The 17031-nt window shown below is 43.8% G+C and overlaps 1 protein-coding gene across 2 annotated transcripts in view; it reads right to left on the reverse strand.

The window, feature by feature from the left end:
* ADAM12 (ADAM metallopeptidase domain 12) overlaps positions 1 to 17031 on the reverse strand; it is a gene marked incomplete at its 3' end in the record, with an annotated part of 190540 nt that overhangs the window by 133719 nt on the left and 39790 nt on the right. For both annotated transcript variants that reach the window (XM_084264940.1, XM_084264939.1), the window contains exon 3: positions 6399 to 6472. In XM_084264940.1, coding sequence (XP_084121066.1) covers positions 6399 to 6472 — 74 coding nt within the window. The remainder of the gene's footprint in view (positions 1 to 6398; positions 6473 to 17031) is intronic.

Here is a 17031-nt window from a genome sequence, read left to right on the forward strand (position 1 = left end):
AACGGGGTCAACCCATTCTGCTTGGGAAACTACTTTTCTCAGGAAAACATCCATGCAGAGGAAACGGTCCTCTGTTGTCCTGCCCACCAGAGTCAAGACTATTTCCATGCTATGTGAACAAGTTCTGTAGTTCTGCCTTACCTACAGACATGTTAAACTTCCCCATATCTCAGTCTTCCCATCTGAGAAGGGGGATCATTCCCCCAATCCTTCACTGGTGCTGAGGCTGCAAGGCAAGGACAGGGCAGCCCTGGCTCTCCTGACCCCACATCCTTCCCCAAACCTGGAGTTTGGGCTCTGAACAGTCCTCTACTCTCACAGAATCACACAATTGTAGGGGTTGGAAGGGACCTCCAGAGATCATTGGGTCCAACCCTCTGCCAAAGCAGGGTCCCTAGGACAGGGCACACACGGTGGCGTCCAGAAAGGTCTGGAATATCTCCAGAGAAGGAGACTCCACACACTCCTGGGCAGCCTGTTCCAGGGCTCTTGTCACCTTCACTGGGAAGAAGTTCTGCATATTGGTGCTAAAGATCCTATACTTTCCTGGGACACAGCCTCACTGCCCTGCTGTTCTATGGGACATGGGAAGAGAAGCAGCTTGGTCATGTTAGAGAGGATGACACTCAGCCACAAGAAGATCTCCAGTCTTTTTGTCACACTCTCCACGTCCAGCATACTCTATCAGCATGTAAATATCTCCTCTGGTGTATTTATAGAAGGTGAGGAAAAACAGATTGAGAAAGGAGCGACTCCTGCTGATGGAGCTGAACCCTTTCCCTCCAACACACAGCTCCATAACGACATGGCCCAAGCACACCACCTCACACTACCGTTGCTAATACCAACTTTTGCTAATACTCAATTCAATTCTAGAGCAAACCTTGGTATCTCAATGCCCGCATTCAATATACCCTCCTTACACCACACAGCTACATCAAACACCCATACCCTTAGAGCCACAGATTTATTCCATCAGTACTGTAGCTGTGGTAGCTGAACCTTCACAGGTCAGTGTGGTGTAGGCTGTTTGACCATTACCACTCCAGAAGGCAAAAAACTGTTACTTCCATTAATACAAAACTTTTACTTCAATTAAAGTGAAATCCCAACTGTCCACTCACGCTGAAACGCTGCAGTACAGCTGCCAGCTCCAGCATTTGCAGATAAAACAGTCAGGGGTCACGGTATTTTGGCTAAGTTACAGCAGAAAATTATAATGGTAAGTATATTCTGAAAGGTCCCATTCCTCTCTTTGGTATTTGTTTACATTTGTTTCCTCTATCTGTATTTCCAGCCATTGATTGTATATAAGCATGTCAATTCATTAACAAACCTTGTCAGCTCTTTTCTTTGGCACTGGAAATGGGTTGTTTCCTGCTAAATTAATCCAGCCAGATCCTCACTCGCACACCCATCAGTGCTCCTATTCACAAAGGTCGGGCAGCAGAAGAGAACTACTATTTTTTATTATGTTTTAACCAAAAAAGATCACAAAAGACTTCTGAACACTGAAGCCTCACTGTAACAAGTCACATAAGCACCAAGCATGAAGATGCCTATTATCTGTGTTCCCAACTGAGAGGCTGTTGCTGGAAGCTCCTCTATGCTGGAGCCAAGCTTTCAAAGTGACCTCCAGCATGGAGCATTACATGCCAATCCATCCCTCACACTGCATCTCTGTGGTAAACATGTAAGGGGGGCAGTCAGAGATGTGCTGAATTTCTGGAGAACTTGGGGATCATAGAATCATAGACTGGTCTGGGTTGGAAGGGACCCCAAGGATCACAGAGTTCCAGCCCCCCTGCCACAGGCAGGGACACCATCCTCCAGGCCTGGAGCTACACAAGGTTGCCCAGGGCCCCATCCAACCTGACCTTGAACACCCCCAGGGATGGGGCATCCACCCCCTCTCTGGGCAGCCTGTTCCAGCCCCTCACCACTCTCTCTGCAAAGAACTTCCCCCTAATATCTAATTTAAACCTTCCCACCTTCAGCTTCACTCCATCCCCCTTGTCCTTTATCAAGATGGTTCCCCTCCTGTTTCTCTGCTCCCTTCTGGGACTGGCAGGCTGCAATGAGGTCCCCCTGAGGGGAGTTTAAGGTGGAGATTTGTATCGTGGCCTGGGGTGGATTTCACCCACTGATGATCAGAAGAATTTTTACTGGGAGTAAAAGGTGGCAACCTAACGTGCTATATTCCCTTTTCCATATTGCTTGGTTAAAGGCTGTGTTATAAACCTGACAAGAAAGATCATGAAGGTGTGGGGAAATGAAAAGTGAACTCTGGTTCTCTAAACCACAAGAGCTTTGTCCTTCCCTTTCCACATCCCCTGGGATGCTGCCAACATCCCGCCAGCCACAACCTCTCTGCTCCCTCTGCAAAGCTGGGCAACGCACTCCCACCAGAAGGAAACTGTCCAAGAACCACCTGAGATGCTGCTGGTGTCCTCAGGGAAAGCCATCCTACTTCTGTATTTGCCCATCTCAGCTTTTTATCGTTATCTGCCCTCCGCTCAGGTACCTACAGCAGGACTCAGCGCTGTGGAAGCTCTCTAACATCTGCTCAAAGTTACGTTCCTTCGACACCCGTAACGATGACCTGTGTCAGCAAAGCGTTTGAGCATGAAATTAATTTGGAAAATAAGTAATTCCACTGCCTTTACCTGGATTACCCCTATGTTTAAAGTTAAGAGAACACTTAAGTGCTTTGCTGTACACAAACCTGTTTCTGACAGTGTAAAATGTTTCCAGTTGCAGAAAAAGGGCCGGTAGTCACATACCGTTCCACTCACCAGCTCAGATGTAATCTTGCTGGGGTTCTGTTTCATTTACACAACAGCAAGCTTACTTCCCTCTAAGACCCACAGGCTGCAATCAACTTGGAAGGAATTTATATGTGCATACATTACTGTCCCTTGCACAGCAGAAGGGCATGGGTATTACTGATGTAACACACGCCGGTAGAGTCAGTTCTTCTGAAGGGTGGTTTATTTTGCAGCTGATTGATGATTTGCTGATTCTGGAAATCTCTCCGTATGACAAGTGTTTCTAAAACATTTAAGATACTACAGAGCTCCAGGTTCTCAAGAGTGCAATCATATTTTGCAACTAAATCATTGTAAGAAATGCTGTACTTGCTCACTAGCAGGTTTTCTACGATTGACAAATTGAATTCAAGGCAAATCATTCTGGTCTTGCAGTTACAAATGTGCACTGCCTGAAAAATTAATCATTAAAGTGTTAAATGAATATGTGCAAACGTAAACTTAACAGCTGGAAGCCAAAGAGAAGATTTTTTAAACCCTAAGCTGTTAAGTTAGGTACCAGTAACTCCTCCAGAACTAACTTACAACGCCTTGCTCAGTACATAAGAACACATATGGCTGGGTCCAACTATCAGAAAACACCAAACTGACATTAAATATTTCCATAGATAACAGATGGTTTAACACATCAGTCCCCACTTGGGGTTGCCTAATATATCTGAATCATGTTTTGAAATACAACTTAAGGTTTGGAAAATCTCTAAAGGTTTTCAGTAAATGGAGTTTTATGTCAAGACTACTCAAAGCAGCTGTTTCTACTAACCATGGAAAAATCACATCCAGTTTTTTTGGGTTCTTTTTTGCATGACCCAATGCAGAAATTATGTAATTTAGGGGTCCCATCCACCTCCACCCCCACCAGTCCCCAAGGACTAACGTGCTTTACATGGAAAGGCGTTAAAATAACATTGCAGATAGCAGAGCTTCATACGTGTTGTGCTTCGCATTCTGCTTCTGCCTGAAGCACGCTGATTTAATGGCTACTCCAATGCTCAGTGTCAACGATTCCAAGATACTTGAACTGCATGTTTCATGCCAGCATCAGGAGGCTGGAGGAGACAGGGGTCTATGCACATCTGCTGGTCCTCTCTGCACCCTTGAAGGCTCATGGGCAGGAGCTGCAGCGTGGAAGCATCGCTCCCTTCTCCAGGTATGCCATGACCTTCTCACACCTCAGGAGTCCATCATCAACCTTAGGTGTAATCCACCCCACCACCACCAGCCATCATTCCCCATCCTCTGCTCTGCAGAACTGCATTCTCTCCCTTATCTCCTGGGCATAATTTTTCAGTCCATGAACCCACAGGAACCCCTGGCAGCAGCAGTGTGTCCTCACTGCTTGCTTCACACCCCAATCGTGTCACCTCCTCTCCTGCCACTTGCCTCTGCCACCATGCCCAATGCCATTTTGACAGGCAGAAGAAATGCACCCACCGATTTCCACAGCCAAGCTCCTTGAGATTGTTTGCCCTGGGGAGCACAGGCCAGTGTCCAGACTGATGCACCATGTTATTTCCAGAAACCAGTAACAAATGGACCTCCGTGCACCCTCCCATCAAAGCAACTTCTGCACCAACTTCCAGTGCTCAAACCACTATTTTTTTCTGAAAATCAGAATCAGTAATTTGGGAGAAAGGGGAGAACTGATTTTGCAAAAACACAGCCACCTTTTCTTCTGTGGTTTAGGATCTATGAACTGCCTCATAAACTGTAAATGCCAAACGCAGGCAAGGCAAACTGTAGTGGTTTACAACACTACCTAGGAGCTCCTGTTAAGATGAGGAGCCTCGTGTAGTTATCATCATACACAACTCTTCCAGAACACACATACTCTGGTGGACACCCCAGAGATAGGGAAACTAGAAAATAATCATAGAGAAATAGTATATTTCTTAAGGAGCAGATCTCCCAATCTCCAAATCCAGGTAGTTGGACAGATGCTCATTGAGTTAATTTTCTGTACCTCCACATCCTACTCTTAAAAGGGGTGGAGAATGCATCTTCCAATTTTCTACATCTGACTTTATTACAGGTAGAAGAGAGCTCGGTGTGTTCAGCAAGCCCTGCATTAGCAGTTTTATGCTCTTTTAATCGCTGACATGGAATGTAAATAGTTTCCTCAATTGCTGCATACTTCCCATTCCTGAAGGAAGGCACACCCTCTGACAAAGATTAAGGGAATATAAAGTTAAACCCCTGTTTACTAAAGGAATTAAATCCTCCTCTAGTTACTGAAACAGAGCGACCTGTGCTTGGGGGACCTACATACCCTTCGAGCACAGGAAATTAACAACTACGGAGCATTAAAAATCATGTTAAAACAGCTCAAGATTTGGGCCTGATGTTGACTAATAAAGCAAACTGGATTTTATCACTGCTGGGTAATGTTAGGGTTCATTCAAATGACTGGAAATAAAAACCATTTTCTGTTGGCTTGCTACAGAGGACTAAAGGGGTGCCCCGTTGCTTTCCATTGAAGCTGTCCATCACAAGCCTGAGGCAGCATGTACCAGGCCTCCCTTGGACATTTGCTTTCACATGCACATTCCTTCCTCTTAACACCACTTAGGTCTATGGACTCTCTGTTACAGTAAAAAAAAAAAAACAACCTCTGTAGCTTTTGCTTCACAGCAGGGAAACCTACAGCACACACAGATCCTTGCTAACATTTAGAAGATGTTTTCTCAAGCCTAAGAGTGATCTTTGCCAAGTAGCACACAGTTGTCACGATTTGGATTCTCACAACATACTCTTGAGATGTTCTTAGAGGAAAAACAGTTGAGAAAGTAGACTAAAACTCTGAGGCACCTCTTGTCATGGACCTCCAGAGAAGGGACTTCATTTCTGTGTGGTTCTGTCCCCCTTTGTGAAGAATTCTGCTGGGTTTCTGTCCCAGGGCCAACTAATTCTACAGCAGCCCCTGGCATCATTCTCTAAGAGCTTACAGATGAGAGCAGGAGTTGTCAAGATCACGTGGAAAAAGATGCAATACTTAGGGCCCACAGATAAGGGCTCAGGCTCAGGTTTGGCCACCGGCCTCATGAACAGCACAGAAATCCCATAATGAGCCCTGTGGCAGAGGATCCAGAGAGGTCCCTTTGCAAAGTCCAGCAAGGGCTAAGCCCAAACACTTGACTCACACTCTCTGAGCAGATGCCGACAGCCACTGCATGGAGGCAACCATGGCTGCAGGCGGTGCCAGGAGGGATGAGTCTTCCAGAAACAGTGCTGAAGGCTGTAGGATTTTCCACATTACCCTAAATAGCTTACCATGGGAAAGGAGGACAAACCCAAGCCAAATAAAAAATAATGATCAAGAGGAAAACACTGAGAGGCAACATGTCCATCTTCAGCCCCACATAAATGCAAATGACACAGTGATTCTTGCTCCATAAGCAGTGTGCAAACACATAAAAGCCAAACTGGAATTCAGCTCTCTTGTTAGGGCCCTGTTCTGTAAGGGACCACTCACAAACTTGCCTCAGGTTACTTTGAAACCATCAATTTTGAAATTATAACCCTTGTCTGAGAACCCTCAGTACAAAGCGAACACGCAACAAGGGTACTTACTCATTTCTCTCCAGACTGATGACCAGATCTTTGCCTTCAGCTTGTATTACAAACTGCAGCAGCGCTGGGTGGTTCTGAAAAAGGAAAACAGAGTCAGCTGAGTCCAAACCCAGAGTCCATCTCCCTGCTTCCAGCTCTGTCAGGGACCTGGACACAAATCCAGGATCAGGCCCTGCTTGGGAGCAGTGAGCAGCTACAAAGAGAATTGCTTGTGGTGGGCAAAGATCAAGAGGCAACGCGGACGGATTTCACACCACAGTCTTCCAGACACCATGGCGTGCCCTTCAGCAACTGCATCACTTGCAGCTTTGCACATCAGAGAGCATCTCACCTGGGAAGATAAGCACAGTGATGCAGGAAACATGGGATAGTGTCTTGAATTTTCTCTTTTTCCTCTCCATATAACAGTGTTACACATCAATATAATCTCTTAAGAATACTCAATCTTGCTGTGCCATTTTTTGAAGTGAGGTACCAGTAATCAGGTTTGGGCTTGGCATGACCATTCTCAGTTTAAGATACCCCGGTTCAAAGCCATCACCTCCTGCACTACGAGCAGACTTATAGTGCTGGTGGGTCAAACAGAAGTGCTTTTTCCCTTGAGGCTGAGAATGCTGAATACTCACATCGAGAATTGCACATGTGATCTAAGACCATCACAGAAACTAAACACAAACCTATGTATTTTAGACTTTTTGTAAGGAACTATAAAGTTTTAGCTTAAAAAAAGGAAAGACAATTGGCATTGAAGCAATTAGAGATACAGCCAACAGCATTATCATGTATCTCTGTGAGAGCAACACATAAAGTATTTGTATGGATACAAGTATTGAAGAGAAGTTTCAGAAGAGAAAGAAGACATAGAATCATAGGGGTTGGAAGGGACCTCCAGAGATCATCGGGTCCAACCCCTCTGCCAAAGCAGCTCCCCAGCTCACATTGCACAGGTCGGCATCCAGACAGGGCTGGAATCTCTCCAGAGATGGAGACTCCACACCCCCCTGGGCAGCCTGTCCCAGGGCTCCCTCACCCTCACTGGGGAAAAGTTCTTCCCCATGTTGGTGTGGAACTCCCTGTGCTCCAACTTGCAGCCATTGCCCCTTGTCCTGTCCCCACAGACACTGAAAAGGGGCTGCCCATGTCCCCCTGCATCCCATACTTGTTACCTATTTGTATGTATACAAGCATTGAAGAGAAGTTTCAGAAGATAAAGAAGACATCAACAGCAGAGCGCACAGAAATCCCAGTTCCACTCCAGCACGGAGCAGGGATCAGGACATCTGGACTGCATTTCAGCACCATCACGACTGTGTGCAATCATCATACTGCCGTTCCCCTAAATATAAACCAAGTTCTTTTTCATCTCAAGCACCCACAGGTAAACGTACTATTTTTTGGGAAGCTGTGAAAGCACATCAGAAAGGTCTGGGATGGAGCAGAGGCTGAAACACTTGTTTGCAGAAAGGGGCAGTGCACCTCTACAGGCTCTTGAAACTCTACTTCAAATGAGAAAGCAAAGTTTACACTATGCTAGTTACCCTTAATCCAAAAGACTTAACTCACATATATTTTAAGACTGTTTACACTTAACTTACATTTCATTAAACAAACTTACTGGGTTGCGAGACAGTATTTCCTTGTTTTGAAATTCCAACAGTAGCTCAATAAATCAGTTGTTCCTCCGTAGGCTCAATATGCTATTCTGGAGATTTATGTCAGCCGATTGCAGTACTGAAGCAGGATAATTTCAGGGTTAGAGTATTTAATTGATTTATTGAGAAATGTGTCTGAATTTGCGATTGCTTTGGTGGTGCCTTGACGGAGCCCCGGCTGCGTGACAGCCCGAGCACCCCGCCCATGAAACACCAGGATTTTGAAATGATTTGGGAAATTGGAGAGATTTATTAAAAAGTGAAATTATGAGGAGGCTGTCGTAGACTAAACAAAATTGTAAATTTGTTATAATGATAAAAAAAACAGCTGACAACTCCCTGATGCTCACAGACATTATTAAGCACAGACTGTGATGGAGATACTTCTTCTAAGTGTCCTGGCCCACTGCTCATGCAAATTCAAACATGTTTTCCCTCTCCCCATGCGAAAGAAACAGCAACAATATTGAAATTCTGCATCTACGTGAACTTTGCAGAAACTAGATCCTGCTAGAATGCTAAATAAATGCTTCAGACCATCCCTGGCATTCAGCAAACACATGGGAGTCATTTATTGGCATGAATATTTAGAAGCAGTGTTGATTACCACTTTAATATTAGTCTGTTGGTTCCAAACCCCGTAAGATATACATACTAGAGAGTTTTGAGAGAGTAAAATACAATTAATTACAATATAACACAGTAAATAATTAAGATATTGCGGTAGCACAAATGGATTCCTTTCAGCTAAAGGCCCTCTGTTAATATGCAAATGATAACCATGCGTATTCATGAGTTCACAGTGGTACTTATTTGACAGTCAATTGATGTTACTCCGTTGTAAAAGTTAAAAAAGCAGCTGCAGATATAGAACAGACTGTTTGGAGGCAAAAACATCTCTTGAGAAGTTTGAGCATTAGGAATTCTCTATCGACAACAATCGTGTCCCCAGTTAGGATGCCCTTTGTGTCAGACCTAGGCTTAGAATCTCGCTTTACGCTGGATTTTTCTTCTAAACAAATGGCTCATTTCCTTCTTTGCCACCTGGGAAGAGATTAAACTATATTTTTTCTTGTTCTGACTGGCAACCGTGAGCATAAATACAGTAAAAATTACTGCTCAGGTGGTATAGTGACTGGGAAACACAAAAGCACTTACAGAGATACACTTCTGATGTAAAAGAAAAATAAATATCATTCAGACAGGGCATTTTAGGGTTATTTGGGGTTTTTTTTTTCCCCCTTTTTAAAAAATAAACACTTGTGAACAAACTCAGATCTTTTACTTTCCCTTTTTTCCTTTTCCAGCAGTGCTGGAGTCTCCCCTGAAGTGTTTGCACGGCTCAGCGACAAGAACTTAAAAAGCTCATTTTGAACCTCATGAAGCACTGTAATACTCTCCCCCTTACAATCAATATTTTCAGAACCGAGTTGCAAGGTGAGAGGAGAATTACTATACACACAGATATTAGATTGCTGCTTTGTATTTTCTGCTTAGCATAATGGAAAAAGCACATTGAGAGGACACGTACTCTCCTGCTCGGAACACTTCAGAAGGAACCACTGGTTACAAGCCTTTCTTCAGACCCACAAAAAGTCATTTCTATGCTGATTCCGCAACTTATTCCCATATTGATCCTTTTTAAACTGTCAAATGTGAAAGTAAAGTGAACTTCATAGGAACAGCATTATTTAAACTATAACAAATGACTTGGTCTGCTTCTACCTTCTTTTCCCTACAGGCTTAGGTTTTCTAGTTCTTTCCACTCTTAAACTCCAGTTTTTTGCTTTCTTTTTGGCGTGGTTTTTTTGTGGCACAAGAGAAGGTGCCATCAGTGCACACAAACTGTTTCCTGATATCCTAAGTGGCAGATCTAACTTGAGGATGATAGAAGTAATACTCTCAGTAATCTTTCCCCCCCTTATTTAAAGGATTTACATTCAAAAATCTACATTTCCCCCACTGTTTTCCTCCTTTGATTACCTGTTTGCTGAGGGATGGATGTTGGTTTGAACTGGCATTAGTGAAACAATATTTTTGAAGGAAATCAGTGAAAGAAGAAGTTAGGGCCAAGCAAGAATTCTCTATGACAGAACAGACTGAAAATTAATCAAGCACTATCTGAACAGCTGGAAGCTGGTGAGACTGGGAAGCTGGTGAGACTGGAAGCTCATTTCTGAATCAGAGAAGTTCTTTTCTTTTCTTACAATGGAATTAAAATCACTCTTTGTTAATAAATCTAGTTTAACTAGCACATATTTTTAAAGCACTGTTCATTTTTTCCCCTTTTAAATCACATTGATCTCCACATCTTCATTTTGAAAGAGAAAAGAAAGGGTGGTTTGGAGATTAAGGGCTTCCTCTATGAACCTGGAGAGGGTGTTGGGAGCCCAGGTCTGCCACAGGCTTGTGTCTTGGCTGGGACAGCTGGGTGTCATTTTGGGAAAGAGCAAAATCCCCCCTGTTGATCCAACCTGTTACACCTCAACTCTTTCTGTGCTTCACTTACCCTTTTGAACCTCCTTCACAGAATCATAGAATCATAGGGGTTGGAAGGGACCTCCAAAGATCAACTAGTCCAACCCCCCTGCCAGAGCATCATCACCCAAACTAAATCACACATGAACACATCCAGGCAGGTTTGAATGGCTCCAGAGAAGGAGACTCCCCAGCCTCTCTGGGCAGCCTATCCCAGGGCTCCATCACCCTCACAGTGACAAAGTTCCTCCTTGAATTCCCATGGAACTTCCTCTGCTCCAGCTGTGCCCACTGCCCCTTGTCCTATCGCTGCCATCACTGAGCAGAGCCTGGCTCCATCCTCCTGACTCTCAGCCTTTACATATTCATAAACATCACTCCTCAGTCTCCTCTTCTCCAGGCTAAAGAGGTCCAGCTCCCTCAGCCTTTAGTTGTTACCGTATCACCATGAATAACAAGACAGAGTCTCAATAGCAGATTTTTAACTAATATTTTCAGGAACAACTAATATTAATATTAGTATTAATATTATTGATAATTACTATACTACCACGTCTAGTAATATAGCATCAAAAAATCCCCCCAAACCCAACAGGTTTTATGCCTGCAATCCTAGTAGCTGTCCATTTTAAGTAGATTTGTTCACCCTAGTGAGATTTCCATTCTGGAACTTGAATCCAAAGTATTTGTCCCTGAGTTTACTTTTCTGCACAGTAATCAAGGAAAAAGCCTTAATCTTTGCTGGTTCATCTCCCCCTTTGTGTCATGGAGTTGGCATGCAGTGTGATCACACTTTTCCCTCGATACACACTGGTGAGATTGGGATAAAACACTTTGGTTCATTTCTCACTGCATTTGAAGAGGGAGAAAAATGATGATGTGGCCAGTCTTACTGCACGTCTTTACACTTTCCTCTCTACAAAAGATAAAGGATTTTATTGGATTAGGAAACATAAGTTAGACAAGCATGTAGAGCTTGAAACAAAAAATATTCTAGCAATTATATAATATATATAAAAAGAAATGATATCTATAGACAAAAGAAAGAGCATAAATAAACTCCAACCAGAAGCATTCATTCGTTTGGAAAGAGAAATGCATGTTCAGCTGTATCAGATGTCCAAATCCAGTATTTAAGATTAGAGATCAGCTCAAGAAATAGAACCAAAAGGGATGATTTTGCCTCTCTGGTTTCCAAGTTTTAAATTATAGCCTAACATGCTAGACTGAAATAGGCAGGTTTGTTTAATCTCAAAAAAGCAGTTACCAGTCCCCTCCAGAGCTGCTACTGACTTCACTAAAGCCAACCTTCAAATGGGGCTGACTTGGTATCCGCAGTCGAGCTGAACTACACCCATGAAGTGCCTGTCACAGATTGCATGAACTGTCCTGACAGTGGACACTCCTGGTCCTAAATGCTTAAAATGGGCAAGACAGGAAGGAACCCAACAATTCTAGAGACAACTATGGATTGCAATGAGTTGTATGCAACCACATACACAAACCACAGCAAAAACTCAGTCTGAGCTTTAGTTTGAAGTAAGAGAAGTCACACCATCAGTGACTGAGACCCTGGAAGCCACTCCAGCCTTACACAAAACTTCTCATCACTCTACCAGACCAACAAAGTACAATTTACCTGTACGATGTGTAGAGAACAGAGAGATGCAAGAGAGGAATGTCATTTATTTTGACCAGCTACTGCAAAGCCAGCCTGGCTCTGACATTTATGTGGTCATGGATGGTAGCTCAACACCGTGTTATACAAGGCAGTTGGATGCAGAAGCAAATCAGTAGGTTATTTTAATGAAAACGGTGAGAATAGTCAAGACATCTCCATAATGAGAAGATATCTGAATATGTATGTGGAAGTTCAGTATATACTTAGAACACAACTAAATAAATAGTTCATCCATGAAGAAATCACCTACCCATTAGCCAAAGCTAGCCAAGAAAGACTGCTGCCTTTTGGTAACCTGGTTTCCCTCAACAGTAACATGTCAAACCAGATGCAATGATTTTGGGAGTATTTTTTAATCCAGAGTCTTAAACTATGCAAAAAGCACATTTATTCAAAGGATAAGACCGTATTTCCTGAAAACAGCAAAAGCAACCAAAAAATGTGAGGTTCCTAAGTTTTTTGTCTCCTAAGCACAGCTCTGGAAAACAAGGATGCCCCGAAGATGATCCGAGGGCTGGAGTGCCTCTGCTCTGGAGCCAGGCTGGGAGAGCTGGGCTGGTTCAGCCTGCAGAAAAGGCTGCTTCTGGGGAGATCTCAAAGCCCCTTCTCCAGGGGCTCCAGGAAAGCTGGAGAGGGATGGGACAAGGGCAGGGTGCTCCAGGCCAAGGAGAATGGCTTTCAGCTGCAGGAAGTCAGCTGGAGAGGAGCTGGGAGGCAGAAATCCTTCCTGGGGAGGGGGGAGACCCTGGCACAGGGTGCCCAGAGAAGCTGGGGCTGCCTCTGGATCCCTGGCAGGGTTCAAAGCCGGGTTGGATGGGGCTTGGGGCACCCTGGGCTGGTGGGGGTTTCCCTGCTTGCGGCAGGGAGAGCACTGGGGGGGATCTGAGGGCCCTTCCCACCTAAACCACCCTGAGGTTCTATGAAATATCACATAGTTACATCCCACACCGGCTTTCCTTGTATCTGAGGAGTGAACATCAGGAATTAGAAATCACATAACTGAGGGAAGAGTACATCATTTCCAGGAGGGATAAATTCTGACATTTTGTGCTATTGGAAAATACCTTTTTTTCTCCCCCTCATTTCTCACACACTGATGTTCCACGCTGGTGCCTGCTCAAGGGAAAAGGTGTGTTTATAGGTACCAGATATTTGGGCTGGTATTATCCCTCTGCTATCTGTAATACACAAAGAGGGAGAAGGTGGAAAATCCACAAGAAATAAAGCCACCTGGGGAATCTTACCATGATAATTGGAATTCAATCCAACAAACACAGCCTGTCTACAAAGTACATACATTTCAGACAATTACAATCGGCGATGAACACTAAATTCCAGGCACTGCTCTGAAACCAATAAGCATGTCTTCCTTTCCCTTTGGCTTCAGTTGAGAAGCAAACACAAGAGGCTATGTTTCTTGCAGACACCTCCAAACCCAAGTGATATTTCACACGGACATGAAAAGCATAAACATTTAATTCATATTGTTGTGCAGGTTCCTCAGGGCAGCGAATTCAGTTGTGCTTTCCCTACTGTCAAATGACAAGCGTGTATCCCTGTGGCTGCATATAATGAGCAGCAACAAAGAGAACAGAGGGGTTGGCAGGGGTTTTTTTTTGGTCATGGGGTTTCTTTTTAATGGCGTAGCAAAGAATCACAGCCCCATAACAAAGCAGCTGAGCTGCTCTCAATGTAGGAAAGCAAAGAACTTCCAAGTCTGCTCCCAACTTTAGACTCAAGCGATTCGTTGGAAACAAGATGATCATACACTTTCCTCTCTTGCTGACTATACAAACAGAAGCAAGATTCTTCTATCTGGAAGGCTTAATTTCCAATTAATTTCTTTTCTTCCCCCTTTTCCTTTTCTTATCTCCTTGTTATTAGCAAATCCATCTGCTGCTTGGGGGTAGTCAGGCTTTTCTTGCTTCCTCCACTGCAGCCCACCACAAGACACAGCAGAAACCAACTCCCAGGAGGTCCTAAAGCTAGGACAAGGCAAAGGCAGCAGATCTTCCCTGACTTCTTTACAGACTAGAAAACTCCACCATGGAGCTCACATGACAGGCATAAAATAGGAGGAACAGGACAACCTTGGGAATGACCCAGATTCAGGGACTTCTCTTCATAAGCTAAAAAGATTTCCAATTAAAACTTAAAAAAAAAACCCAAATGTTTAGATGCACTGCCTCTATTCCATCAGGGTCAGTCCCAGCCCCTGGCCATCAGGTTATTTAGCAACATCTGTTGAAGCTCCTGCAAACCTCTGTAAAGGGCTTTTTAAATTAACAGTGCCTTGCTCACTGCTGGTGTCTCAATATCCCTCTCCAGAGTTAAAAATTCAACCAAATAATGCTCAAGAAAGAGGAAACTGAGAAGTTAATTGTGCCAGACCAAAGTCAATAAAACTACACAGCTCCAGCACAGAGTTTCCTGGTTTCCATGCAGAAATACAAAGCTAATGACTACTCTGGGAAAGGAAAAGCATGCTTACAATTTAGCTACATCCTTTTTGTGAGGTATTCCTGACTTACATTTTTTTTAATTAAAGAATAACCTAGCTGACACATGTACAAAATGTCAGAGCATTAGGGATCAAATATTTCAGGAGAAAATCCAAAATAAACAGCTCGATGCTTTAAAGAAATCTGCATCTTCTAAGGCTGAGTCGTTACACTCTGAATTTATTTGGTGTCAGTAAAAAAGTCAGGCGTGAAAGCTGAATTCAACTTTTACACCATATTTTCATTATCAGGCACTGAAGTTGTGCTAAAACATATTTATGTGCATCTGGCCAGCTAAACAGGGATAAGCAGACATTCACAACTTTCTACATTAAAAAAAAAAAGTCAAATGTGGTCTTTCTTTCTTTCCTTTTAATCAAATCCAAGCAGAACAAATAGGGCAGCCTTGGGTTTTTTTGGTTATCCAATTATCTGCTGAGCTATATTGGTTTAAAAATAGGTCAAAATCAATACTCCCTTTTCAGGACAACCTTTGAAGCACAAAAATCTTTCAAAGATTCCTAAAAAACAAGTTCAGAGAAGAAACATCAGCGAATGATGAAAAAAGGGGGACTGGTGTTGCCAAGGCTTTGAAAAAGCCGCTCGGGAGCGAGCTCCGCGCTCCTCCGGTTCAGGATGTGGTTTGGGAGAAGGATGCGTGCTGTAACACAAACCAGCCAATGCAAGGGACTGAAGCCCTTCCTGTATCTTTGCAGCTGGATGGATGCAAACCAAGACAAACCAACCTTTGGTGTGCATTTATTACACTTCTCTGCCTGCCCGGTGACCTGTGAGGAGTCTGCTCTGCATCTGGGAGCGGGGAATTCGTTAGACTCGTGAATCACAAAGGAAGGAAGAAGGGAAAACACAACAACACATGGGTCTGGCTGAATGGAAATGACTGCACCAAACTGTGAACTCAATGTTGTATTAAGAACAACTAATAAACACAATTAAAAGAACCTGTATGCTTTCAGGCAGCTCTCACTTGTTGTGCTCTATCCCAAACATCTCTCCGAAGGACTCTCACCACAAAGGTATCTGAGGGCACCAGCTTTTGTCATTCAGGCACTGACCTGACTCCATGGAGCAATGGACTTTCGACCCAGACCACCAGCTTGGGAGCAGGTCAAGAGCAGCAGCCAGTGCTTTTTAATTGGAGCCTGATGGAGAGATGTGCTGTTTGCTAACACAACCCATTCCCAAAACTAGATGGAAAGACAGTGCCCTGCCTGCACTCTGCCTGTCCTCTCACCCACTACGGCCTCGCTAACGAGGTCATGCAGGAGGTTGGGTGCACCAATGCATATTTTAGCTTTCTGAAAGACCTGCAATGAACTTTTTTCTTCCTTACAATGTTGCCCAGAAAGGTTAAAGTAGAAATACCTGCAGCCCTGTAAAGCACCCTGTGGCTTTAGGTTGGGAAAAGGTGACCAGATACTTACTACACAGCCTTGGAGGTCTGAGAAGCACAAGGCAGCTCCTCCTCCTGGTATTTGCTCCGCTGTCACCTCTGCTTGTGGCAGCCTTTTACTCTTCACCTCTGGATGAGGGATGTTTAACACCTCAAAAGTTCAGGCCCAACATTAGAAATTTTCCCCCTGACTCAAGAATGGACTAAAACCTGTCCCAGGAATAAAATAACCTGGAGTTTGCTCAAAGTAAACCAACAGTGATTACCCAGTATTTACACTGTACGTACGAATCGCAACTGTTCGTTTTGCTATCAAACAGATGGGAGCAAAAAGCACCTCATAGTTGGAATACATTATGTGCTGCTTAAACAAGGCTTGGTGGAAGGCTGTACAAAGCAAACAAACATAGCTGAAAGTGTTACAAAACAAAACTTAATGGAGCTGGCAGCTAGGAAGCAATTGCAACGGGTCTGGGTAGCCTTAGTTATTGAACAGAACTCGTTGCAGACGGTCCTTTGCAATTTGGGTAATTATAATGGGAAGGAACAGCTGTTGATATTTGCCAATTTAAAACGTACGTGGACTTCTTTGAAGGACTAGGCCGTGTGGATTTAGTAGATCCCGTTTGGGTGTAAAACTGCCAAACAGCTTTAAAAGTAAAATCCCTCCTGTTTGTAAGGAAGCAGGGGACTGCAGCTTCCTTGCACTAGAAGTTTGATTACAACACCGGCATCTTCCAATGTTCTCCACAAAAATCAAGGGTGGCGTCAAACACCACACACCAAGTAGCTACCCACTGCCACTGCATTTTACACACCAGACTCCCTTTGTCCTGCCACACTTCTGAGTATTCCCATCTAATAACTCTATATTTTACCACCCACATACCCCGCTGTGTCCGAACAA

The sequence above is a fragment of the Gallinula chloropus genome, assembly GCF_964237585.1.
Source record: "Gallinula chloropus genome assembly, chromosome: 5".
NCBI classification, from domain to species: domain Eukaryota; kingdom Metazoa; phylum Chordata; class Aves; order Gruiformes; family Rallidae; genus Gallinula; species Gallinula chloropus.